The 15948-nt window shown below is 48.0% G+C and overlaps 1 protein-coding gene across 1 annotated transcript in view; it reads right to left on the bottom strand.

Annotated features, from left to right (window-relative positions):
* Positions 1–15948, bottom strand: part of KCTD2 (potassium channel tetramerization domain containing 2) — a 19691-nt gene extending 3743 nt beyond the window's left edge. Inside the window, exons 1-5 of the mRNA XM_005584901.5 lie at positions 15584–15948; positions 13842–13950; positions 9844–9935; positions 2642–2737; positions 505–630 (exon numbers count right to left, since the gene is read on the bottom strand). Of these exons, the coding sequence (XP_005584958.1) occupies positions 505–630; positions 2642–2737; positions 9844–9935; positions 13842–13950; positions 15584–15922 (762 nt within the window). The 5' untranslated portion in view covers positions 15923–15948. The remainder of the gene's footprint in view (positions 1–504; positions 631–2641; positions 2738–9843; positions 9936–13841; positions 13951–15583) is intronic.

Below are 15948 nucleotides of genomic sequence, written 5' to 3'. Positions count from 1 at the left end.
CCCGCCACCTCGCCCGGCTAGTTTTTTGTATTTTTTTTTTTAGTAGAGACGGGGTTTCACCGTGTTAGCCAGGATGGTCTCGATCTCCTGACCTTGTGATCCACCCGTCTCGGCCTCCCAAAGTGCTGGGATTACAGGCTTGAGCCACCGCGCCCGGCCAAAAGAACAGTTTTAAAGAACAAAGGCAAAACACTTTCCAAGTCTGAGTTCAGAAATCCTACCCTGTAGTAATTAGTGGCAACCAGCTTTTCTTTTTCATTGATTCAGCAGAGGATGGAGAAAGTCTACTCTTTTTAGGTTCGTATTTCCCAACTAAACAAACTGTCAGTGCTCCGTAAATCCCAACTGAAATTACAACAGTCAAAAAGAACAAAACGAGGGGAAAATGCAACGCTGGCTCTAGAAGGCCAGAGAAGAAGTGAGGAGCAAGAGTTCAGGAAAAGCCCACGGAGGGGGTGCGAACAAGCAAGCCAGAGGCAACTGCCCGGGGGAGGGGCTCCTTACCTTCGCCTTTTCGCTCGGCTCTATGACGATGCCGTTGGTAGAATTATTTAGTTCTCTGGAGACAACACAGAGGAATTCTGCCTGATCCTCATTGCCGTAGTTATAGGAAGATCCAATGCTGATGAGCTGATGAACCAAGAATACAGTGAACATAAACATGGCGACCTTAACATACGAAAGTGCTACACAATCACTCCTCCTCCAACTGAACTTTTGTTTTACTTCTCAAAGATTTATCCTTTATGAGTTCTCAAAGGTTTAACTCTTTGAGTTCTCTGCGACTACCAAAGCCCCAGGGGAGAAATGGGCCTGTTCTTCATCTGGGCGTCATCGGTGAGGCCTCCCCAGGAGGGAAAGTATGAGCTCCACTGTCCCCTCACCCAAGCTGTGAAGTCCCCCCACAGTCAGTGGCAGGATTAACACGCCCACGCCCCCTCGAGCACACCCAGGGGAGACAGAACACATCTGTGAACAAAATGGACACTTGCTTCAGTCACACACAGAGCTGGCTCCTCTATCAGCAGAAGCCCTAGACAGGAGACAGGAGGCTCTGGAAAGCACCAAGTCAATCACTGATCCGCTACTGGAAGTCATATGCTGCTGGTACTTTTTATTTCCAGACATGGTCTAGCTCTGTCACCCAAGCTGGAGTGCAGTGGTGCAATCACAGCTCACTGCAGCCTCCACCTCGTGGGCTCAAGTGATCCTCCCACGTCAGTCTCCTGAGTAGCTGGGACTACAGGTGTGTTCCACCATGCCTGGCTAATTCTTTTATTTTTGATAGAGAAGGGGGGTCTCACTATGTTGCCCAGGCTGGTCTCCGAACTCCAGGACTCCAGCGATCCTCCCACCATGGCCTCCTAAAGTGCCAACATTACAGGTGTGAACCACCGTGCCCAGCATGCTGGTACTTTCAACCTTTTTGGAGTATAGAATTCAGAATTTAATTCTAAAGAGGAAATACACATGCAGGGGAGCAGCTCAGGCAGAGGGTGAGGGCATCCCAGTGAGCAGGCGAGGCCTCATGTGGGCGGCATGGCTGACTGCAGTAGGATGGGGCTGGGGGTGCCTCCGCCCGCCTGAAACTAACTTCCTTATCCAGAAGGGAGGCAATGAGAACACCTCCATCTTCCCACAGAATAGTAATAAGATGAGAAATGTAATAAGATGAGAAATGCTACAAGAAAGTATTCGTTTTAGTTTCACAAAGAATACATTAAAAAAATCCTTTGCTTAAGAGCGCATATTGGGAAAAATACTTCTGGAGTGGAGGGCATTAAACTCTTGGCAACGTTTTACAACCCATGCCCAGTAAGAACCAGGCTGACAGACACAGGCAGAGTGGATTCTGTGGTGGAAGCTAAGTGTGAGGAATAATCACCGTGGGCTCTGAAGACAGAGACAGCAGCATTAATGCAAAGTGTGAGTTTTCTTTTAGAAGGTAAGCGTCTGGTGAGACAGCTGTTGACCTCTTAAAACTCTACACATAAGTAGGCATAATCCATACAAAATCATATTTACTCTGTTCTCTCTGGCCTTCCTGTGTTTTGAAGGCAACAGACAATTTAACAAGTCTGCCATCTACTGGAGGAAAACAGTGAAGCTCCAACTGTCATAGCTTTGTTTTGATAGCTCAATCGTAAGCCCGAGGCGGAGACAAGCGGGGGAAGCGACCGCACCACACTTCCCATGGCGCCTGATCCTTCCTAGCACAGCTGTTCACCAAGTTCTTCGTAGTGGATTACAAAGACATTCAGAAGGAAAAAGTTTTGACCCGGGGAAAAGAAATGGAAGGATTGCTGTCGAATCCCAGTCTCCTTTAGGGACTCATTCTACAATCCCTGTGAGGGAACAAAAACCAAAGGCTTTGAGGCACTTCAAGCCTAAACCGCTCATTGGCTCCCCTGAAAAGTCTGGGAGTGAAGCTAAGACATGATGCTCCTCTGTTCCCCCAACTCCTCATGTACCACTAGGGCAGCAGTGCCTACCAAATGGCTCTTTGCCCATGTTTTGGAATAGGATCCCACCTGGCCCTACCCATCTCCCATGGTTATTAATTGGCCATCTACAGTGATTGTTTGAAGAGCTGCAGACCCCTTGAACGGGGCCTGGGATTGCTGCTCTGTAAGAGATGTACCTGTTCGAATTTCCAGCCGTCAGACATCGTGGACACCATCTGTGTGAGCTCTTCTTCCTGACACTGCAGGACTCTGTACACGTGCTTCACGGGGCCCTGCAATGACCAGGCGCAGACTGAGAACAGCACCAAGGACACCACAGTTTGCAGCTGCCCCAAGGAGGCTCTTCAAATGAATAAACACTGAAAAGGAGTTTGCTTGGAAATCTTTTCTTGGCAGCCACCCACTATCTCCTTTTACAAATAGTACTGTGGCGTTTTTTTTCCCTTCTCTTTAAAAAATGTTTTTCTTTTTAAAAGGCCACAAGCCAGCATACTGTGGCTTTTCAATAAAAACATATCAAAGGAATGAAATAAAAAAAGGTAAAATAATTCTGAACTTTAGAGGTATGAATGATTGAGCAACTATGCCGACAAATTTAGATTTTTTTTTTTTTTTTTTTTTGAGACGGAGTCTCGCTCTACCGCCCAGGCTGGAGTGCAGTGGCCGGATCTCAGCTCACTGCAAGCTCCGCCTCCCGGGTTTACGCCATTCTCCTGACTCAGCCTCCCGAGCAGTTGGGACTACAGGCACCTGCCACCGCGCCCGGCTAGTTTTTTGTATTTTTTTAGTAGAGACGGGGTTTCACCGTGTTAGCCAGGATGGTCTCGATCTCCTGACCTCGTGATCCGCCCGTCTCGGCCTCCCAAAGCGCTGGGACTACAGGCTTGAGCCACCGCGCCCGGCCGACAAATTTAGATTTAATCCATTTCCCCAAGTCAAAAACAAGGTAAAATTATTTATTATAATTATTTTTTAAAACACAGTCCCACTCTGTCACCCAGGCTGGAGTGCAGTGGCATGATCTCGGCTCACTCCAACTCCGCCTCCCGGGTTCAAGCGATTCTCCTGCCTCAGTCTCCTGAATAGCTGGGATTACAGGTGCCCACCACCACGCCTGGCTAATTTTTGTATTTTTAGTAGAGACAGGGATTCACCATGTTGGCCAGGCTGGTCTTGAACTCCTGGCCTCATGATCCACCTGCCTCAGCCTCCCAAAGTGCTGAGATTACAGGCATGAGCCACCGCACCCAGCCTTATTATTATTTTTGAGACGGAGTCTCACTCTTGCCCAGCCTGCAGTGCAATGCCACCATCTCGGCTTACTGCAGCCTCCACCTCCTGGGTTCAAGCAATTCTCCTGCCTCAGCCTCCCGAGTAGCTGGGATTACAGGCATGTGCCACTACGCCCAGCTAATTATTGTATTTCTTTTTTCCTTTTTTTTGAGACAGAGTCTTTCTCTGTTGCCCAGGTTGGAGTGCAGTGGTGCCATCTCAGCTCACTGCAATCTCCGCCTCCTGGGTTCAAGCAATTCTCTTGCTTCAGCCTCCCAAGTAGTTGGGATTACAGGTGCCCACCACCACGCTTGGCTAATTTTTGTATTTTTAGTACAGACGGAGTTTCACCATGTTGGCCAGGCTGGTCTCGAACTCCTGACCTCAGGTGATCCGGCCTTGGGCTCCCAAAGCACTGGAATTACAGGCATGAGCCACCGAGCCCAGCCAATTTTTTGTATTTTTAGTGGAGATGGGGTTTTGCCATGTTGACCAGGCTGGTCGTGAACTTCCAACCTGAGGCGATCCACCCATGTTGGCCTCCCAAAGTGCTGGGATTATAGGTGTGAACCACCGCGCCCAGCTGACAATGCTGTATTTTTTCTAAAAGAGGTATAATTATCGCCGGGCACAGTGGCTCACCCCTGTAATCCCAGCACTTTGGGAGACAGAGGTGGGCGGATCACTTGAGGTTGGGAGTTCGAGACCAGCCTGGCCAACATGGTGAAACTCCATCTCTACTAAAAACACAAAAAATTAGCCAGGTGAGGTGGCGCACACCTGTAATCCCAGCTACTCAAGAGGCCGATGCAGGAGAATTGCTTGAACCTGGAGGCAGAGGTTGTGGTGAGCTGAGACCGGCCATTGCACTCCAGCCTAAGCGATAGAGCAAGAAAAAAAAAAAAAAGAGGTATAATTATCATTAACCAAAGTACTAAGGATTTTAAAGATTTCCTTCCATATTACATACAGGACATATCCTCTGAAGATTTTAATTGGTTCTAACCACATATTTTAGAAACCAATTGTGTAAGTAAAAAATTTATATTATCACAAAAGATCTGTGATGTTGGCCACATCTGTCCAAGTCCCAGGTATTTAAGATGCCATTATATTGCCTCTTTTTCCTCTCTTCCAAAGTAAACCACTTGTGCTCTCAAATGCACCAAGATCAATCACCTACAAAAAATACTATTATAAGAAATAGGAGGCTGGGCGCGGTGGCTCACACCTGTAACCCCAGCACTTTGGGAGGCCGAGACAGGCGGATCACTAGGTTAGGAGATCGAGACCATCCTGGCTAACACAGTGAAACCCCATCTGTACTAAAAGTACAAAAACTTAGCCGGGTGTGGTGGCGGGCGCTTATAGTCCCAGCTACTCAGGAGGCTGAGGCAGGAGAATGGCATGAACCCAGGAGACAGAGCTTGCAGTGAGCTGAGATTGTGCCACTGCACTCCAGCCTGGGTGACACAGCGAGACTTTGTCTCAAAAAAAAAAAAAAAAAAAAAAAAAGAAATAGGAGTCTGGGTATGGTGGCTCACGCCTGTCATCCCAGCATTTTAGGAGGCTGAGGTAGGTGGATCACCTGAGGGCACGAGTTTGAGGCCAGTGTGGCCAACATGGGGAAACCCTATCTCTACTAAAAATACAAAAATTAGCTGGGCATGGTGGTGCACGCCTGTAATCTAGCTACTCGGGATGCTGAGGCAGGAGAATAGCTGGAACCTGGGAGGCAGAGGTTGCAGTGAGCCGAGATCGCGCCACTGCATTCCAGCCTGGTCAACACAGCGAGACTCTAAGGAAAGTAGTTAGGCAGCAGCCACTAAGAGCTAAAAGGTCATGAAACTGAAGGTCGGGCTGAGGCCTGCATCTTGGGCTCGGCTTGAACGCTGCCTGTGTGAGGGCTATGGGTAAGCTCAAGGAGGTAACAGGTTTGAAAATCCACACACACAAAAATAAAGAAAAATACAAAATGAAACAAAATGAAAATCCACACATGGCCAACTTCATCTTAGAGTCATGTACAACAAGTACAAAAGAAGGTGTCTCTGAATAACACCAAATCCATTTTTCAGTTTCACGACATAACAAGGACAGATGGAAAGATGGAAAGACAGTTAACATCAAAAAGGTCTTGACATTCCTAGAACAAAAAAGTTTCCAAAGGGGTATAAATCCACAAGCCTTCAGAATCTAGAAGACTAATTTAATTGTGGTCATCAAACAGAAATCTTACAACGCTCTCTAGGAATTAGCTAATGACGAAGAAGGGAGAATGCTCAGGTACCATGACTTGAATCATTTCAAATTACATAATTCATGGTACCATCAATATCTATAGTAAGCAATCACTTTTTTTAGAATGTGGGAAATTGAGGATAAGGCTAGATTACCAAAATGTCTAAACTATTAAATATCTACAATAGTGAAAGACACCACGTCAACCTAAGATAGCACAGAGATTGGTGACACTGGATCACATTTCAAGTGGTAATCTGCAAACCAACTACAAAGCTACCTTTGAACATCAAAAAGGAGCCTTTCATCTGTTGGCTAGATGGAAGAAAACTAAATGAATAAGCCCTTCTTTTCACCTTTGCAAACTGCTGGAGATAAAGTGGATAAAAGAGTTAATTTTTCGGCCGGGCGCGGTGGCTCACGCCTGTAATCCCAGCACTTTGGGAGGCCGAGGCGGGCGGATCACAAGGTCAGGAGATCGAGACCACGGTGAAACCCCATCTCTACTAAAAATACAAAAAATGAGCTGGGCGCGGTGGCGGGCGCCTGTAGTCCCAGCTACTCGGGAGGCTGAGGCAGGAGAATGGCGTGAACCCAGGAGGCGGAGCTTTCAGTGAGCCAGAATCGCGCCACTGCACTCCAGCTTGGGTGACAGAGCAAGACTCTGTCTCAAAAAAAAAAAAAAAAGAGTTAATTTTTCATCATTAGTGTCAGTTATTCATCCAAATATTCCATTTAGACCCAGAAAACTTTTTTTTTTTTTGAGATGGAGTCTCCCTCTGTTGCCGAGGCTGGGGTGCAGTGATGCCATCTCAGCTCACTGCAACCTCTGCTATCTCAGTTCAAGTGATTCTCCTGCCTCAGCCGCCCGAGTAGCTGGGATTACAGACACCCGCTACTGCACCCGGCCAACTTTCGTGTTTTTAGTAGACAGGGTTTCTTTTTTTTTTTTAAGACAGAGTTTCGTTCTTGTTGCCCAGGCTGGAGTGCAATGGCGTGATCTCAACTCACCGCAACCGCCACCTCCCAGGTTCAAGTGATTCTCCTGTCTCAGCCTCTTGAGCAGCTGGGATTACAGGCATATGCCACCACCCCGGCTAATTTTGTATTTTTAGTAGAGACGACGTTTCTCCATGTTTGTCAGGCTGGTCTTGAACTCCCGACCTCAGGTGATCCACCGGCCTCAGCCTCCCAAAGTGCTGGGATTACAGGTGTGAGCCACCGTGCGTGGCCAGTAGACAGGGTTTCACCATGTTGTCAGGCTGGTCTTGAACTCCTGACCTCAAGTGATCTGCCCTCCTCAGCCTCCCCAGAGTGCTGGGATTATAGGCATGAGCCACCATGCCTGGCCTAGAGCCAGAAAACTTTGATATATGAAGTCTAACAGAGAAAGAGCAAGGCATTATTTTTTACTTTTAAAAGTAAACTTATGCCAGGCATGGTGGCTCATGCCTGTAATCCCAGCACTTTGGGAGGCAGAGGCAAGTGGATCACTTGAGGCCAGAAGTTCAAGACCAGCCTGGCCAATATGGAGAAACCCATCTCTACTAAAAATACAAAAATTAGCCAGGCGTTGTGGCACACACCTGTAATCTGAGCTACTCAGGTGGCTGAGGTATGAGAATCGCTTGAACCTGGGAGGCACAGTTTGCAGTGAGCCGAGATCATGCCACTGCACTCCAGCCTGGGTGACAGAGCGAGACTATCTCAAAAAAAAAAAAAAAGAAAAAAAGAAAAAAGAAAAAAGAGTAATTTTCCTGCCTTCTTAATGGCAGGAAAACTCTGTGCTGCAATAGATTATATCTAAAGCATCTACCACCAGTATCTGATGGGAAAAGAGGCAATTATGCTACAAGACAGGTAGTCACAGTGGAGCACGACTCTGCCCTCTTACTGTTAACTCTGTAGTCGCAGTTTCTTAAAACAGTTTAATCACATGAAAGAGAGGATCTATTTTCCTGCTAGACTTTAAGCTGCTGCTTCTGTTTTTTTTGAGACGGAGTCTCTCTCGTCGAACAGGCTGGAGAGCAGTGGCGCAATCTCGGCTCGCTGGAAGCTCCGCCTCCCAGGTTCAAGCGATTCTCATGCCTCAGCCTCCCAAGTAGCTGGGACTACAGGCGCCCGCCACCCACGCCCAGCTAATTTTTTTGTATTTTTAGTAGAGACAGGGTTTCACCGTGTTAGCCAGGATGGTCTTGATCTTCTGACTTCGTGATCTGCCCATCTCGGCCTCCCAAAGTGTTGGGATTACAGGCGTGAGCCACCACGCCCGGCCAACTTCAAGCTTCTTGAAGGCAAGGACTTTCAATTACTTACAGGATCCCAAGGGTCAAATAGAAGCTATTATAGCCATTCAAACACATGAAAAACATATGATGAATGGCAGGATATGAAATAGATGTGCCCTAACATCTTTCTTTCCTCTAACTAGGTGGGCAAATTCCCTTTCACTCTTGTTACTATATCTGAGTTAATATGAGAATCAACGCGAGGTGCAGTAGCTCACACCTGTAATTCCAGAACTTTGGGAGGATGAGGTGGGCGGATTGCTTGAGTTCAGGAGTTTGAGACCAGCCTGGCCAACAAGGCTTGTTTCTACCCAAAACGTAAAAAAATAGCCAGGTGTGGTGGCTTGCACCTATAGTCCCAGCTACTTGGGAGGCTGAGGTAGGAAAATCACCTGAGCCTGGGAAGCCAAGGCTGTAGTGAGCTTTGATCATTCCACTGTACTCCAACCTGGGCAATGGGAGTGAGACCTTGTCCCCCCTCTACCCGCCATCATAAAGAGCAGCTTGATATCATGTTCTTAGAAGCATGGTTCAGGCTGGGCGCAGTGGCTCGCTCCTGTAATCCCAGCACTTCGGGAGGCCGAGGTGGGTGGATCATGAGGTCAGGAGATCAACACCATCCTGACACGGTGAAACCCCATCTCTACTAAAAACACAAAAAAATTAGCCGGGCATGGTGGCAGGAGCCTGTAGTCCTAGCTACTCAGGAGGCTGAAGCAGGAGATGGCGTGAACCCAGGAGGCGAGCTTGCAGTGAGCCAAGATTGTCCCCCGGTGGACAGAGTGAGACTCTGTCTCAAAAAACACAAAACAAAACAAAACAAAAAACCATGGGTCACAAGCAGCTGCTAAAGCCTACCCTATGAGACTGGTTTCAAGTGGCTCACAGGAGCCGCATGTGACTCAATCACATGCTAAAGGCTCATATCCATAAAGAGCGGCCAAGCCGGGCACGGTGGCTCAAGCCTGTAATCCCAGGTGGATCACCTGAGGTCAGGAGTTCCAGACCAGCCCAACCAACATGGTGAAATCCCGTCTCTACTAAAAAAAAAAAAAATACAAAAATTAGCCACGTGTGGTGGCCAGCGCCTGTAATCCCAGCTACATGGAAGGCTGAGGCAGGAGAATTGCTTGAACCTGGGTGGTGGAAGTTGCAGTGAGCCAAGATCGCACCACTACACTCCAGCCTGGGAGACAGCGAGACTCTGTCTCAAAAAAAAAAAAAAAAAAAAAGAGCAGCTAACAAGTGGAACCAAGACCTCTATGGTCTTTAAAAGGGAGACATACTCGGGCAGAGAGAACAGGTTTTGGACCTGAAGTGCCCTGGGCGAGGCCTCCTGCCATCTGGTAAGCAGCAACAATCTTCTCATTCTATTGGGACATATGCCTATTGTGTTTTCTTTGTGGTTTCTTCTTGTTTTCTCCTGTGCAGTATTGCTGAGTGTGCATTCCCTGTGCTGCAAACGGTGTTCCACACAGACCTCCAGCTCTAAGGGGAAAGGCATCCTTTTCAAATCACAGACCGACTGACAGAAGCCCACTTGAGACATCCCTCCTTAACAGTTCCAAACACATTACTTGTGAAGTTCTGTTCTCATTGTCCCGTATCCTTTCCTTAACCAGCCGCACAAGGGACGCGATGTTGTAAAACTCCGCTTCCTCCAGCACACCTGGAACAAGGACCAAACTGCAGTCAGATAGGTGCGAGAGTTTGCCAGAAAAACACCAAGGCGAGGCTGAAGGTTACATGCTTGCTAAATACTGCTTATTTATCTATTTACTTATTTTTTCAGATGGAGTCTTACTCTGTCACCCAGGCTGGAGTTCAGTGGTGCGTCTTGGCTCACAGCAACCTCTGTCTCCTGGGTTCAAATGGTTCTCTTGCCTCAGTCTCCCGAGTAGCTGGGACTACAGGCATGCACCACTACGCCCAGCTAATGTTTGTATTTTTTTCCCCCCGCGGGAGACAGAGTTTCACTCCTGTTGCCCAGGTTGGAGTGCAATGGCATGATCTTGGCTCACTGCAACCTCCACCTGCTGGGTTCAAGCGATTCTCCTGCCTCAGCCTCCCGAGTAGCTGGGATTACAGGGGCCTGCCACCACGTCAGGCTAATTTTTTGTATTTTTAGTAGAGACAGGATTTCATCATGTTGGCCGGGCTGGTCTTGAACTCCTGACCTCAGGTGATCCATCTGCCTCGGCCTCCCAAAGTGCTGGGATTACAGGCGTGAACCACCGCGCCTGGCCAATTTTTTTATTTTTAGGAGAGACGAGGTTTTGCCATGTTGGCCAGGCTGGTCTCGAACTCCTGACCTCAAGTGACCTGCCCACCTTAGCCTTCTAAGTGTTGGGATTACAGGCATGAGCCACAGATCCCGGCCTAAAAACTGCATTATTTAAATGCAAATCTAATCTCTCTCCTTCTGCTAGGAAATATCTCTTTGCTATTTTCGGTAAACTCATGACCTTTTCTCCAACACAAATTAGTCAAACACTAGGGTATGTTCTGCTCACTCCATTTCAACCCTCCTTTCCCTACCTGGCACCTGCCCATTAGCTGTAGGACACTTTTCCCATATGTCACCTAGTTCCTGGAACTAGTCACATTGACAACTCCTGAAGTTGGTATTTTTGTCCAATTTGCCCTCAAAAGGACTGGGGGTGGAGGTGGAAGTCATGTACAAATTTATGTGGGCCGAAATTAATAGGATGCTAATCATTTGAACGATGTAAGAGGCAACAACTGAAAGACTTGCATGCTAAATGAACTCAAAGACCTTAGGACAACTATGAGATGTGTGATCCTATAGGAACAAATTTGCTATAAACGCCATTATTAGGACAATTGACAAAACTGCAATATAAGCTGTAGGTAAAAGCATCAATATTAAAATTCCTGAGTTTGATAACTGTACTGTCTGTGGTTACATAAGAGAATATCCTTGCTCTTGGGAAATATATACAAATATTAAGGGGTGAAATCTGCAATCTATTCTCAAATAGTTCAGAAATAAGAACTGTGGTGGGAGAGGCAAGAGGATGGGGCTAGGGAGGGGGGAAGAATGAAGGACAATGCAAATATGATTTAAAAAAAAAAAAAGGGGGGGCCGGGCATGGTGGCTCACACCTGTAATCCCAGCACTTTGGGAGGCCGAGGTGGGTGAATCACGAGGTCAGAAGATCGAGGCCATCCTGACTAACATGGTGAAACCCCATCTCTACTAAAAATATAAAAAAATTAGCTGGGCGCGGTGGTGGACGCCTCTAGTCCCAGTTACTCGGGAGGCTGAGGCAGGAGAATGAACCCGGGAGGCGGAGCTTGCAATGAGCCGAGATGGCGCCACTGCACTACTTACGGCCTAGGTGACAGAGCGAGACTCTGCCTCAAAAAAAAAAAAAAGGTTGAGTGTGGTGGCTCACATCTGTAATCCCAGCACTTTGGGAGGCCAAGGTGGGTGGATCACGAGGTCAGGAGTTTGAGACCAGCCTGACCAACATTTTTGTGAAACTCCGTCTCTATTAAAATAAAAAAATTAGCCAGGTGTGGTGGCGTGCACCTGTAATCCCAACTACTCGGGAGGCTGAGGCAGGAAAATTGCTTGAATCCAGGAGGTAGAGGTTGCAGTTAGCTGAGATTGTGCCATTGCACTCCAGCCTAGGCGACAGAGAGAGACTCCGTCTCAAAAAAAAAAAAAAAAGGCCAGGCACAGTGACTCACACCTGTAATCCCAGCACTTTGGGAGGCCGAGGCGGGCGGATCACGAGGTCAGGAGTTTGAGACCATCCTGGCTAACACGGTGAAACCCCGTCTCCACTAAAAAATACAAAAAATTAGCTGGGTGTTGTGGCGCACGCCTGTAATCCCAGCTACTTGGGAGGCTGAGGCAGGAGAATCTCTTGAACCGGGGAGGCAGAGGTTGCAGTGAGCTGAGATTGTGCCAGTACACTCCAGCCTGAGAGACAGAGCGAGACTCTGTCTCAAAAAAAAAAAAAAGAAAAAAAGAAAAGAAAAATCTCATGTACCCCATACCCCATAAATATATACACCTACTATGCACCCACAAAAATTAGAAAAAGAGGCCGGGCGCGGTGGCTCAAGCCTGTAATCCCAGCACTTTGGGAGGCCGAGACGGGCGGATCACGAGGTCAGGAGATCGAGACCATCCTGGCTAACATGGTGAAACCCCGTCTCTACTAAAAATACAAAAAAACTAGCCGGGCGAGGTGGCAGGCGCCTGTAGTCCCAGCTACTCGGGAGGCTGAGGCAGGAGAATGGCGGGAACCCGGGAGGCGGAGCTTGCAGTGAGCTGAGATCCGGCCACTGCACTCCAGCCTGGGCGGCAGAGCGAGACTCCGTCTCAAAAAAAAAAAATAAAAATAAAAATAAAAATTAGAAAAAGAAATGATTACCCACGAGTTGATAATTGTTGAAGCTGGATAGTGGATGCATGGAATTCACTGTACTATTCCCACTAGTTTTGTATGTATTTCAAATATTATTTACAAAGGGACATTTAAAAAAAGAGAGCAATTCCTCTTTCTACTGGCTGAAACAGAGTTGTTTTGTAGTCACTTCACTAACTAGTACAACCATTACAAGCTTTCTTACTCAGAGCCAAAGCTCCCAGATCAGGATGCCCTGGATTTAGGGACAATCCCCTTTACAACCGAATGCCTTTAGTAGGACCACGCCAAGCCTTGTAGAAAGTGGACTAGACCCACTTACAGTCCCAATGCCCTACAAACCAAAAAGATGAGGCAAGTGATGATACACCTGACAATGAACTAGAGAATGAATTAGGTCAGTTGCAAACATTTACAAGGAAGCATGAGGCCAGAGTGTTAAAATAAATGAGGCCAAGCCTTTATTATTTTTGTACTACTGCGAGTTCAAACCAAAATTAAAACTATAAATAACTGAATGTCAGAGATGTCTTGCTTCTTCAGACTACAGACACTCACTGCACACAAATAAATGTAAAAAAAGGATCGTGATGGCCGGGCGCGGTGGCTCACGCCTGTAATCCCAGCACTTTGGGAGGCCGAGGCGGGGGGATCACAAGGTCAGGAGATCAACACCATCCTGGCTAACACGGTGAAACCCCGCCTCTACTAAAAATACAAAAACTAGCTGGGCGTGGTGGTGGGCACCTGTAGTCCCAGCTACTGGGGAGGCTGAGGCGGGAGAATGGCATGAGCCGGAAGGCGGAGGTTGCAGTGAGCCAAGATCGCATCACTGCACTCCAGCCTCGACAGAGCGAGACTCCGTCTCAAAAAAAAAGAAAGAAAAAAAAAGGATCATGACAATTCTGGAGATTCGGAAAAAACTCCTGAAGTTATCTGCAAAGCTGAGCTACCTATCTTCCTTCTCACCCAGAAGCTGAACAAAGCCTAAGGAGGCTTCCTTAATCATGACTCCCTCAGACAAGACTGGTAGTTTCTGCTCAGTTTCATAAACTTGAAACTATACCTACACATGAGCTTGATGAAAATCTCAAACAAAATTTAAATCTGGAAAACAATTTTAAAGATTCTACTTGCATTTTGAAAATCGCCAATGAAAACAGTGCTCTTACCTTCTTCTGCCAACTCCTTAGTAATAATGAGTTTCCCATGGCGGAGGTAGTTTAGGATAGGACCAAAGTAGGTGGGGTCCCTGTCAATCAGATATGCCCCTGTCTCATCCTGCCAACCAAACACAAGGGTATCATTGTGGAGCTTTGAGGAGTATTTTAAACAAAGGCAGGGCAGGGTTTCACCATCTTTGTCAGTGCCCCAAGACAAGAATCCATTCCATCAGCTAAAAAAGACTTTAGTGATGGCAAGTTTTGCTACACATTTGCTTATCACAAACTACTGGTAAGAAAGCTAGCTTTATGTGTCTTGTACATTAAGATCATCTTAGGTACGGTGTTACAGACCAACAGTCATACTCATTTAAGTGTTTACTTACTGGCTGGGATTCGAAATCTTTGGCTGGACAATAATTACAGTGACACACATTCTTCAGTAGGGTGTTTGTTATTAAGAAATGGAGAAAATGCCATAGCTGAGTAACTGAAATATTTGCTTGAGATGGACATTCTGACTTTTCCACTGCCTCTGAACTGCATTCCTAATTCCAAGAAAACCTCTGTGTAGTTGGCAATGCTGCTGAGCTCAAGGCCAACATCAGTGGGAGTTTCCACTGCCAGCTGTAATCTCACACACCCCAGCTCTGTGCCCAGAGGAAGCTTGGTACTGCCAGGACTTGGCTCTGAGCAGCTTTAATCCTACTCATCTTTACAGTAAAAGGAACAAGAAGAAACTGGCTTCTGTTACCACAAGGAGGATATAGGGTAGATAAAAATAATTCCTTTATAAGCAAAGGTTTTGAAATCTCTTTAAAGTTAGGGCAGGATAGGTTTCCATCAATCTGAGATTTCTTAGAGGAGAGGAATAAACGAAAACAAATGTTTACGCAACTCCAGCTGTGTTTTGAGGTGACCAGCTGAATGCTATACGGGATATAAGATGGTATGAGTTATGGTCAGTGCCTTTAAGTAGCGAACTTAAAGGTGAACACGTGAAGTTAAAAAGAAATTGACACAGTTCAAACTAGAAATGGTTTAAGTGTCTTGTCACCTCTCAACCCTCTGGTTAGCAGCCATGCATCCTGCCCAAAATTTTCCCGGGAAAATTTTCATTTTCCTTCTGTCTGAGCCTAGATTTGCAGCGGTAAACGGTAACGTCTTTCCAAAAAACGCATTTGATCTATATATGGACCTAAACCAGTGACTGTTACTAGATAAAAGTTCTGCGACCAGGACTATAGGAAAGCAGTGTGATATCACAAGAAGCGCTTCCTGCAGCTGTCGAAGCCCAACTTGGCAGAGGGGTCCGAGAGGGAGTCTGAGAAAGCTACAAGGATGCCTGAGCTCACCCTGACCCAGTTCTGGATGCATCTGGCACTGGCAGTGGGGGGCTGAAGAGGAGCCAGGGAAAACTCATGCATATCTCAGTGGGATGTCAGGGGTAGAGAATATGGAGAAGGGGTGTGGAGTGCGTTCTCGTGGGTGCGGGTGGGCGCAGTGTGGGAAGGAGTCTCGAAGAACGAAGGGCGGGGTCGGGGAGAAAGTCGGAGTATGCCTCAGCATGGGAGAAGGGGAGAGGGAGGTCCCTCTGAGGCCCCTGCGGGTAGTGTGGGAAGCAGGGGGAGGATGGGGGCCCAGCCTGAGGGGGGCTGCCTGTGAAGAGCGTTTCTCAGGACTCCGGGGACTGATCTAGGAGAAACCAGAGGGTCCGAAGGCCCGGGGGCGCGCCCGAGGGCGGGGCACACCTTGTCTGAGTCCAGCTCCGGGTCCTCCTGGCAGCAGAGGCGGCAGAGGAATGACTTGGGCTCGCGGCCTAAGGTCTGTCTGGTGGTCACGAAGTAGGTGCCTCCCACGTTCAGCCTGACCCAGCGGGCCGCGCCGCCGCCCCCTGCCCGCTCGGGTGGTCCGGGACCCGGCTCCAGCGGCTGTGCGACGGCGGCAGCCGGGCGGCCGTGCCCGCGGGGCGTGGGGCCAGCCGGGCGTGGGCTGGGGGGCCCGCGGACTGGGCCACCCCCGTCGCCCACCCCGCTCCCGCCGCCCCCTCCTAGCCCCGCCATCGCCGGGTCCAGCTGTAGTTCCGCCATCTTGGGCCGCCGCCGCCGCCGCCGCT

This window comes from Macaca fascicularis, chromosome 16 (genome assembly GCF_037993035.2).
Source record: "Macaca fascicularis isolate 582-1 chromosome 16, T2T-MFA8v1.1".
Classification (NCBI taxonomy): domain Eukaryota; kingdom Metazoa; phylum Chordata; class Mammalia; order Primates; family Cercopithecidae; genus Macaca; species Macaca fascicularis.
Note: the sequence above shows the minus strand (reverse complement) of the source record. Positions and strands in the feature narration are given on the sequence as shown.